This window comes from Pangasianodon hypophthalmus, chromosome 18 (assembly GCF_027358585.1).
Source record: "Pangasianodon hypophthalmus isolate fPanHyp1 chromosome 18, fPanHyp1.pri, whole genome shotgun sequence".
NCBI classification, from domain to species: domain Eukaryota; kingdom Metazoa; phylum Chordata; class Actinopteri; order Siluriformes; family Pangasiidae; genus Pangasianodon; species Pangasianodon hypophthalmus.
The window spans coordinates 205,601-219,776 of NC_069727.1; the positions used below are offsets into that span (position 1 = coordinate 205,601).

The 14,176-nt window shown below is 37.1% G+C and overlaps 1 protein-coding gene across 6 annotated transcripts in view; it reads right to left on the bottom strand.

Annotated features, from left to right (window-relative positions):
* The window catches only part of cmah (cytidine monophospho-N-acetylneuraminic acid hydroxylase), a 33,540-nt gene that overhangs the window by 14,046 nt on the left and 5,318 nt on the right, over positions 1-14,176 (bottom strand). For 4 of the 6 annotated variants that reach the window (XM_026928102.3, XM_026928101.3, XM_026928103.3 and 1 more), the window contains exons 3-5: positions 2,715-2,806; positions 2,381-2,490; positions 781-971 (exon numbers count right to left, since the gene is read on the bottom strand). In XM_026928102.3, coding sequence (XP_026783903.3) covers positions 781-971; positions 2,381-2,490; positions 2,715-2,806 — 393 coding nt within the window. Of the gene's footprint in view, positions 1-780; positions 972-2,380; positions 2,491-2,714; positions 2,807-13,284; positions 13,342-14,176 lie in introns of all 6 variants that reach the window. The other 2 variants (XM_034313091.2, XM_053241716.1) reach the window with 2 other exon arrangements.

Consider the following 14,176-nt stretch of genomic DNA (forward strand, 5'->3'; position numbering starts at 1 on the left):
CACGTACCATAAACACACGTAACATAAACACACGTACCGTAAACACACTATAAAACACACAGTATTTACACTGCAGTAAAAAATTACATCTTATCACTAAAAATATCTTAATTACAGTCAGATTTATCCAAAAGTTTCTGTTAATAAGATTACAATAAACCAACATACGCTTAGTAAACCTGTGTCCAGATATTTTAAAAACTACTCTTATGCTTTAAACGTTTCTTATTCTATCGACAGATAATTTGCTTCTTTCTAGAAATAAATGCCAAAAATGAGTTAAATTATATACCGATAGAACAAGACAGTTCAAGCTGAAATGAGTAAAAATGTCTAGAAATAGATTTAATTATCTTATAATTTCAATTATTGTAAACTCACAGTAGGAAACACTAGAGATGAGATGCTATGCTAATGACTATATTTAATGTATTTACACAAAAAGCTGTGTTTTTTGCAGAGTAACTCTACAGTTCTGTGACTATTCCACAGGGTTATATAAATATTCTGTATGAGCGTGTGCAGTGGTATGGGTGGAGTTACAGGACATATGGCTGATGGAGATCAGATATGAGGACTGAAGTAAATATTTGTCCTGTTAATATTTGTTTATGTTTACATTCACGGATTCAGCAGATGCTTTTATCCAAAGCAAGTTAATAATCGAGTTGAGTCGATGAGGATTAAGGATCTTGGCAGTTGTCACAGAACTGGTTCCTGACTTTTCAGACAGCCTGTAGATCAGACACGAGATGTTATGCTAAAGATAAGCGGCGTTACCTGAGGTGGTCTGAGTGCATGTGGCTGATGTAGATCAGATCTGCAGTGTAGAGTCTCTCCAGTGCATCAGGTGGAGGTTCGTGTAAAAGCCACCAACCCCGAGCGAATGCTGGACCCACCAACCACGGATCAAACATCATCCTCTTCGACCCCGCCTTCACTTCCATACATGCGTGTGTGATGTAAGTCAGCTGAGGACACACACACACACACACACACACACACAGCAGGTATGTTCTCAGTGGATTTATCATCACAGAACTAGCCTCCCGAGGTTCCCCTTGATGTCTTCTCTGCAGGTCACTGCTGCTCACCTGGTTCATCAGAGAACTCCTGAGGTTCTCTCATGTGACCCCTTACAGAGGAACCGAGGAACTCCACTGGTTTATTCTGCACCACATCATCTACACACTCTGGATCAGAACTACACACCTATACACACCAGCTCAGGTCTTCAACCTCAGAGTTCCTGATGCGCTCCTCTCTAAGTTCTAAACACGCGTGTAGTATAAAGTCATGCTTCACTGTCCTCACACACTTATTTTTATTTTCAGTGTCCTCACACACTCTTTCCTTATTTAATCACTGTTCTCTTCTGTTAGCGCTAAAGAACAGTGATGAGTAAATTTCATTATTTCTGTATCTTTAACCCCCACTCACACACACACACACACACACACTCACACACCCACTCACACACACACACACCCACTCACACTCACACACACACACACCCACTCACACACACACACACACACACCCACTCACATACCCACTCACACCCACTCACACTCACACCCACTCACACACACACCCACTCACACCCACTCACACACCCACTCACACTCACACAAACACTCACACACCCACACACACACACACACACACTCACACACCCACTCACACACACACACACCCACTCACACTCACACACACACACACCCACTCACACACACACACACACACACCCACTCACATAAACACTCACACCCACTCACACTCACACCCACTCACACACACACCCACTCACACCCACTCACACACCCACTCACACTCACACACACCCACTCACACCCACTCACACACACACTCACACACACACACACACACTCATACACCCACTCACACACTCACACACACACACATCCACTCACACACACCCACACACTCACACACCCACACACACACACCCACACACTCACACACCCACTCACACACTCACACACCCACACACCCACTCACACACATACACACACATCCACTCACACACACACAGACATACACACACAGTCACACATACACACACTCACTCAGTCTCTCAATTCAATTAAATGTGTGCTTTATTGGCATGACAAAATATTTCGTATTGCCAAAGCAACATATAACAGAGGAAGAGAAGAAGAAACTGAACAAGACATAAAGTGAACAACAGAAATGCAACATCATACAGATTACTGGTAGCACAGGAAGTGTTGAAGTAAGGAGTTCAAATGGGGTTAGGGTGGGTCTCTCTCTCTTTTTATCACACACTCACCCAGTCTCTCTCTCTCTCTCTCTCTCATGCTCTCTGTGTGTGTGTGCGTGTGTGTGTGTGTGTTACCGTAACCTCTCCAGGCTGTAGCTCCTCAGCAGGTCTGGGATCAGCTGTCCAAGGGTCAGGAGGGTCCAACTCCACAAACTCCAATCCCCCGTCTTCACAACGTACCACCTCTACACACACACACACACACAATACTGTATCATATTAGGAATCAGATGTAGGGCAGTCCTGAAAATGTCACATAATCAGATATTGGGCAGATGCTGCTGCAGAAGGTGGTGATAACTTAATTCTGGTGGAACTGAGGCAGGATTGAGGCAGTATAGAGATGGGATTGAGGCAGGATTGAGGCAGTGTAGTTCAGATTTCTGTTAATGAGGTGAACGCTTCTCACCGAGTTTGTCCTGTATGAAGCTATCTGGAGGATTGATGTACTCCATGGTCGCCACGTTCAGCTTCCAGAAATGGTTAGAGCAGCGAACTGTCCTGAAACACACAGGTTTATATATTTATATACTGTTACATATTTCATAACGATACCACAATAATAATTATACAGACACTTTTATGCTAAATTTTGAAATATTTTGATCAATATGAATAAAACACACACTGCATTCTAAAGACCGTGAGATTTAATAAGATAATGAGGTAAAGCAGATTACGTAAACACATTAAAAAGAAGAATGACATTAACCCTGTATACTGTGGTGAGAGATGAAACGGTACGCTAGAGCCTACACCGGGGTACCGGCACCGCACTACTACTACTTTACTACTACCACTACTACTACATTACTGCAATACTACTACATTACTACTACACTACTGCACTACTACTACATTACTGCACTACTACTACACTACTACTACACTACTACTACACTACTGCACTACTACTACATTACTACTACCACTACTGCACTACTACTACACTACTACTACACTACTACTACATTACTACTACATTACTACTACCACTACTGCACTACTACTACACTACTACTACACTACTACTACATTACTACTACACTACTGCACTACTACTACATTACTACTACACTACTGCACTACTGCACTACTACTACATTACTACTACACTACTGCACTACTACTACATTACTGCACTACTACTACATTACTACTACACTACTACACTACTACTACACTACTGCACTACTACTACTTTACTACTACCACTACTACTACATTACTGCAATACTACTGCACTACTACTACACTACTGCACTACTACTACATTACTACTACACTACTACACTACTACTACACTACTGCACTACTACTACACTACTGCACTACTACTACACTACTACTACACTACTGCACTACTACTACACTACTGCACTACTACTACATTACTACTACACTACTGCACTACTACTACATTACTACTACCACTACTGCACTACTACTACATTACTACTACACTACTACACTACTACTACATTACTACTACACTACTGCACTACTACTACATTACTACTACACTACTGCACTACTACTACATTACTACTACACTACTACACTACTACTACACTACTGCACTACTACTACACTACTACTACACTACTACATTACTACTAAATTACTACTACATTACTACTACACTACTAATACATTACTACTAAATTACTACTACACTACTACTACATTACTACTACACTACTACTACCACTACTACTACATTACTACTACATTACTACTACACTACTACTACACTACTACTACACTACTGCACTACTACTACTACATTACTACTACACTACTGCACTACTACTACTACATTACTACTACATTACTACTACACTACTACTACACTACTGCACTACTACTACTACATTACTACTACACTACTACTACACTACTGCACTACTACTACTACATTACTACTACACTACTACTACACTACTACTACCACTACTACTACATTACTACTACACTACTACTACCACTACTACTACATTACTACTACACTACTACATTACTACTACATTACTACTACACTACTACTACCACTACTACTACATTACTACTACACTACTACTACACTACTACTACATTACTACTACACTACTGCACTACTACTACTACATTACTACTACACTACTACTACATTACTACTACACTACTACTACACTACTACACTACTACTAAATTACTACTACACTACTACTACACTACTACTACATTACTACTAAATTACTACTACACTACTACTACATTACTACTACACTACTACATTACTACTAAATTACTACTACACTACTACTACACTACTACTACATTACTACTACATTACTGCTACATTACTACTACACTACTACATTACTACTAAATTACTACTACACTACTACTACATTACTACTACACTACTACATTACTACTAAATTACTACTACACTACTAATACATTACTACTACACTACTACTACCACTACTACTACATTACTACTACATTACTGCTACACTACTACTACATTACTACTACATTACTACTACACTACTACTACATTACTACTACACTACTGCACTACTACTACCACTACTACTACATTACTACTACACTACTGCTACATTACTACTACATTACTACTACACTACTGCACTACTACTACCACTACTACTAAATTACTACTACACTACTACTACACTACTACTACACTACTGCACTACTACTACACTACTACTACACTACTACATTACTACTAAATTACTACTACACTACTACTACACTACTAATACATTACTACTAAATTACTACTACACTACTACTACATTACTACTACACTACTACTACCACTACTACTACATTACTACTACATTACTACTACACTACTACTACATTACTACTACACTACTACATTCCTACTACATTACTACTACACTACTACTACCACTACTACTAAATTACTACTGCACTACTACTACACTACTACTACACTACTGCACTACTACTACACTACTACTACATTACTACTACACTACTACTACACTACTACATTACTACTAAATTACTACTACACTACTACTACACTACTACTACATTACTACTACACTACTACATTACTACTAAATTACTACTACATTACTACTAAATTACTACTACACTACTGCACTACTACTACACTACTACTACACTACTACTACACTACTGCACTACTACTACACTACTACTACACTACTACTACACTACTACTACATTACTACTAAATTACTACTACACTACTACTACATTACTACTACACTACTACATTACTACTAAATTACTACTACACTACTACTACACTACTAATACATTACTACTAAATTACTACTACACTACTACTACATTACTACTACACTACTACTACCACTACTACTACATTACTACTACACTACTACATTACTACTAAATTACTACTACACTACTACTACACTACTACTACATTACTACTACACTACTACATTACTACTAAATTACTACTACACTACTACTACACTACTACTACACTACTGCACTACTACTACACTACTACTACACTACTACATTACTACTAAATTACTACTACACTACTACTACACTACTAATACATTACTACTAAATTACTACTACATTACTACTACATTACTACTACACTACTACTACCACTACTACTAAATTACTACTACACTACTACTACACTACTACTACCACTACTACTACATTACTACTACACTACTACTACCACTACTACTACATTACTACTACACTACTACATTACTACTACATTACTACTACACTACTACTACCACTACTACTAAATTACTACTGCACTACTACTACACTACTACTACACTACTGCACTACTACTACACTACTACTACATTACTACTACACTACTACTACACTACTACATTACTACTAAATTACTACTACACTACTACTACACTACTACTACACTACTACATTACTACTAAATTACTACTACACTACTACACTACTACTACACTACTACTACATTACTACTACACTACTACATTACTACTAAATTACTACTACACTACTACTACACTACTACTACACTACTACTACATTACTACTACACTACTACATTACTACTAAATTACTACTACACTACTACTACACTACTACTACATTACTACTACACTACTACATTACTACTAAATTACTACTACACTACTACTACATTACTACTACACTACTACTACCACTACTACTACATTACTGCTACACTACAGCACTACTACTACACTACTACTACACTACTACACTACTACTACACTACTACTACATTACTACTACACTACTGCACTACTACTACTACATTACTACTACACTACTACACTACTACTAAATTACTACTACACTACTACTACACTACTACTACATTACTACTACACTACTACATTACTACTAAATTACTACTACACTACTACTACATTACTACTACACTACTACTACCACTACTACTACATTACTACTACATTACTGCTACACTACTACTACATTACTACTACACTACTACTACATTACTACTACACTACTGCACTACTACTACCACTACTACTACATTACTACTACACTACTGCTACATTACTACTACATTACTACTACACTACTGCACTACTACTACCACTACTACTAAATTACTACTACACTACTACTACACTACTGCACTACTACTACACTACTACTACACTACTACTACACTACTACATTACTACTAAATTACTACTACACTACTACTACACTATTAATACATTACTACTAAATTACTACTACACTACTACTACATTACTACTACACTACTACTACCACTACTACTACATTACTACTACACTACTACTACATTACTACTACACTACTGCACTACTACTACTACATTACTACTACACTACTGCACTACTACTACATTACTACTGCACTACTACTACCACTACTACTACATTACTACTACACTACTACATTACTACTACATTATTACTACACTACTACTACCACTACTACTAAATTACTACTACACTACTACTACACTACTACTACATTACTACTACACTACTGCACTACTACTACATTACTACTACACTACTGCACTACTACTACATTACTACTACACTACTGCACTACTACTACACTACTACTACACTACTGCACTACTACTACATTACTACTACACTACTGCACTACTACTACACTACTGCACTACTATTACATTACTACTACACTACTGCACTACTACTACACTACTACTACACTACTACTACACTACTACTACGACTACTACTACCACTACTACTACATTACTACTACACTACTGCTACCACTACTACTACATTACTGCTACGACTACTGCTACACTACTACTACATTACTACTACACTACTGCACTACTACTACTACACTACTACTACATTACTACTACACTACTACTACACTACTACTACATTACTACTACACTACTACTACCACTACTACTACATTACTACTACACTACTGCTACATTACTACTACATTACTACTACACTACTACTACACTACTACTACATTACTACTACACGACTGCACTACTACTACATTACTACTACACTACTACTACCACTACTACTACATTACTACTACACGACTGCACTACTACTACATTACTACTACATTACTGCTACACTACTACTACACTACTGCTACACTACTACTACCACTACTACTACATTACTGCTACACTACTACTACACTACTACTACATTACTACTACATTACTGCTACACTACTACTACATTACTAATACATTACTACTACACTACTGCTACACTACTGCTACACTACTACTACACTACTACTACACTACTACATTACTACTTCACAGGCATAGAGTGTTGTGGTGAAATGGGATGTTTGGATGCTGTCGCCCCCCCACTCTCACACGTTCACTCAGGTTTGTCGACGGTGGAGTGGCTGGCTGCCTTATGTCCCAGGGTGCCCTCATGTCTGTGTTAGCTTCTGGCTCTCCCTTTCAGTTATGCTGTCATAGCTAGTCTTGCCGGAGTCCCTGCTTGCACTCTGCATGCAAAGTACATCGTGCTTAACCATTAGAGGACAAAAGCTCACCTAACAATCTCTTCCTTTCTCTCCATCTCTCTCTCTCCCTCACTCTCTGTCGAGCTACACATGCTACTTCTGAGATGCCAATGATGCCAGTGATCCTGACCCCTTCTGCTCCTCCTCGCTGCCTGACCCATCCTGATGCCCTACTTCTGGTTGGAGTTCTCATCGGTTGAGTTCGCTCGCTGCTGCTGGGGGTGGCCCCATATGGACTGCCTGAAGAACTGTTTGGATTGCTGGGGATGGTGCCACCTGGGGGCTGTGGAGATGGCTTGGGGATCACATATGGGGAGCTGTACTGTAATGGCTTGGGACTGCGATTGCTGTAGTGGCTTTGGGGCTGCAGTTGCCACGAGCAGCTTCGTACTCAGGACTCCATCAGTGGACAGTGGATAGATTTTAACCAGCCGGACCTCTTGCAAATACTGCGATGAATTTATTGGTTGCACAATTGCACTATTTGTCCATATAGTACACAATAGAAGGGATTTATTTATAATTGCACTATCCGTTGCACCCAGATGAGGATGGGTTCCCTTTTGAGCCTGGTTCCTCTCAAGGTTTCTTCCTCATATCATCTCGGGGAGTTTTTCCTTGCCACCGTCGCCACTGGCTTGCTCATTAGGGATAAATTCACAGTGATAAATTTAAATATTTACAATATATTTTTGTGAATCCATTTATTTCTGTAAAGCTGCTTTGTGACAATGTCCATTGTTAAAAGCGCTATACAAATAAAATTGAATTGAATTGAATTGAACTACTACATTACTACTACACTACTACTACATTACTACTACATTACTGCTACACTACTACTACATTACTACTACATTACTACTACCACTACTACTACATTACTACTACCACTACTACTACATTACTACTACATTACTGCTACACTACTACTACACTACTGCTACACTACTACTACCACTACTACTTCATTACTGCTACACTACTACTACACTACTACTACATTACTACTACATTACTGCTACACTACTACTACACTACTGCTACACTACTACTACCACTACTACTACATTACTGCTACACTACTACTACACTACTACTACATTACTACTACATTACTGCTACACTACTACTACATTACTAATACATTACTACTACACTACTGCTACACTACTACTACACTACTACTACACTACTACATTACTACTACATTACTACTACACTACTACTACATTACTACTATATTACTGCTACACTACTACTACATTACTACTACACTACTACTACACTGCTACTACATTACTACTACACTACTGCTACACTACTACTACATTACTACTACACTACTGCTACACTACTACTACATTACTACTACATTACTGCTACACTACTGCTACATTACTACTACATTACTGCTACACTACTACTACACTACTACTACATTACTACTACATTACTGCTACACTACTACTACATTACTGCTACATTACTACTAAATTACTACTGCACTACTACTACACTACTACATTACTACTAAATTACTACTACACTACTACTACACTACTACTACATTACTACTACACTACTACTACACTACTACTACATTACTACTACACTACTACTACACTACTACTACATTACTACTACACTACTGCTACATTACTACTACATTACTACTACACTACTACTACATTACTACTACATTACTACTACACTACTACTACCACTACTACTACATTACTACTACACTACTGCTACATTACTACTACATTACTACTACACTACTACTACACTACTACTACATTACTACTACATTACTACTACCACTAGTACTACACTACTACTACACTACTACACTACTACTAAATTACTACTACACTACTACTACACTTCTACTACATTACTACTACATTACTGCTACTCTACTACTACATTACTGCTACATTACTACTAAATTACTACTGCACTACTACTACACTACTACATTACTACTAAATTACTACTACACTACTACTACACTACTACTAAATTACTACTACACTACTACTACACTACTACTACATTACTACTACACTACTGCTACACTACTACTACATTACTACTACACTACTGCTACACTACTACTACATTACTACTACACTACTGCTACATTACTACTACATTACTGCTACACTACTACTACACTACTACTACATTACTTCTACATTACTGCTACACTACTACTACATTACTGCTACATTACTACTAAATTACTACAGCACTACTACTACACTACTACATTACTACTAAATTACTGCTACACTACTACTACACTACTACTACATTACTACTACATTACTACTACACTACTACTACATTACTACTACATTACTACTACATTACTACTACACTACTACTACCACTACTACTACATTACTACTACACTACTGCTACACTACTACTACATTACTACTACCACTACTACTACACTACTACTACACTACTACACTACTACTAAATTACTACTACACTACTACTACATTACTACTACACTACTACATTACTACTAAATTACTACTACACTACTACTACATTACTACTACACTACTACATTACTACTAAATTACTACTACACTACTACTACATTACTACTACACTACTACTACCACTACTACTACATTACTACTACATTACTGCTACACTACTACTACATTACTACTACATTACTACTACACTACTACTACATTACTACTACACTACTGCACTACTACTACCACTACTACTACATTACTACTACACTACTGCTACATTACTACTACATTACTACTACACTACTGCACTACTACTACCACTACTACTAAATTACTACTACACTACTACTACACTACTACATTACTACTACACTACTACTACCACTACTACTAAATTACTACTACACTACTACTACACTACTACATTACTACTACACTACTACTACACTACTACTACATTACTACTACACTACTGCACTACTACTACTACATTACTACTACACTACTACTACATTACTACTACACTACTGCACTACTACTACATTACTACTACACTACTACTACACTACTACTACATTACTACTACATTACTACTACCACTACTACTACACTACTACTACACTACTACACTACTACTACACTACTACATTACTACTAAATTACTACTACACTACTACTACATTACTACTACACTACTACATTACTACTAAATTACTACTACACTACTACTACATTACTACTACACTACTACTACCACTACTACTACATTACTACTACATTACTGCTACACTACTACTACATTACTACTACACTACTACTACATTACTACTACACTACTGCACTACTACTACCACTACTACTACATTACTACTACACTACTGCACTACTACTACCACTACTACTACATTACTACTACACTACTGCTACATTACTACTACATTACTACTACACTACTGCACTACTACTACCACTACTACTAAATTACTACTACACTACTACTACACTACTACATTACTACTACACTACTACTACCACTACTACTACATTACTACTACACTACTACTACACTACTACTACATTACTACTACACTACTGCACTACTACTACTACATTACTACTACACTACTACTACATTACTACTACACTACTGCACTACTACTACCACTACTACTACATTACTACTACACTACTACTACCACTACTACTACATTACTACTACACTACTACTACACTACTACTACATTACTACTACACTACTGCACTACTACTACTACATTACTACTACATTACTACTACATTACTACTACACTACTGCACTACTACTACCACTACTACTAAATTACTACTACACTACTACTACACTACTGCACTACTACTACACTACTACTACACTACTACATTACTACTAAATTACTACTACACTACTACTACACTACTAATACATTACTACTAAATTACTACTACACTACTACTACATTACTACTACACTACTACTACCACTACTACTACATTACTACTACATTACTACTACACTACTACTACATTACTACTACACTACTGCACTACTACTACTACATTACTACTACACTACTGCACTACTACTACATTACTACTACACTACTACTACCACTACTACTACATTACTACTACACTACTACATTACTACTACATTACTACTACACTACTACTACCACTACTACTAAATTACTACTACACTACTACTACATTACTACTACACTACTGCACTACTACTACTACATTACTACTACACTACTACTACACTACTACTACCACTACTACTACACTACTACATTACTACTACATTACTACTACACTACTACTACCACTACTACTACATTACTACTACACTACTGCTACATTGCTACTACATTACTACTACACTACTACTACCACTACTACTACACTACTACATTACTACTACATTACTACTACACTACTACTACCACTACTACTAAATTACTACTACACTACTACTACACTACTACTACCACTACTACTAAATTACTACTGCACTACTACTACACTACTGCACTACTACTACACTACTACTACATTACTACTACACTACTACTACACTACTGCACTACTACTACACTACTACTACATTACTACTACACTACTACTACACTACTACATTACTACTAAATTACTACTACACTACTACTACACTACTACTACATTACTACTACATTACTACTACACTACTACATTACTACTAAATTACTACTACACTACTACTACACTACTACTACATTACTACTACATGAATGTCTTTCTAATTGAGCATGCTAAACATAGGCAACAGCTTTTAAAGGCTTTTAAACGTCATGCCCGTTTTCAGAAGTGCTCAAAATACTTTACCTAGAAGAAGAAGGAGAAGAAGCCTTCACAGTACACTGAACGTCTTTTCTTCAAATACTAGAGGACAGGAAAGGGTTTAGGCAAAATAGCGTTCATGTACTCAATATAAGCCTTGGCCATTTTCCTGTTTCCTTGTTTTGTAATTAAGCATTACTGCTTTATCATTCCATTCTTGTAGCTTATTTTAGACAGGTCAGGCAGTGGGGGTGATGGCAGTCAGGCAGGACAGCAGCTTTCAGCTGATAGTCTACATTTAAATCCAGGTTACTGGTAACTGTGTTTATATTGCAGTCTATAGACTGCTGACACTGGATAGTGCTATTATAAATAATTTCCCTTCTATCACTGTGTGCTATAGAGTCACACTGTGTTAAAGGAGCTCTGTGTTAAAGGAACTTGTGTATGACTTGTGTATGATCATTAGAGTATCATAGAGTATCATAGAGTATCATTAGAGTTTTAACTTTAAGTCTCTCGTGTCATACTGAAGTTACTGTTCAATGATGGAGACTGGAGTGTAAACTGTTCTTACAGTCTAAAGAAGGAAGAACATCTATAGCCATCTTTAGACTGTCAGTGTGGTACCATCCACACTAATCTCCGATCTCAGACATACCCCAAGACATGGATCAAATGTGCTTTATGAATAAACTCGCTTTGCTTTGTTGACTCTGAAAGCCATTTTCTGTAGGTCGCTCTGGCTAAAGGCATCTACCAAATTCCATAAATGTAAATGCAAATCTATTATTCTATTATATCTATTATTATTCTACCTACTTCCTGTATACTCGCTAAATCACATTCTGCTGCAGTTACTAGCCATTGTGGATTCTCAGACATTGCTAATGTTGGACTAAATTGCAACATTAATGAGTCCTTTCCACCCGTGTGT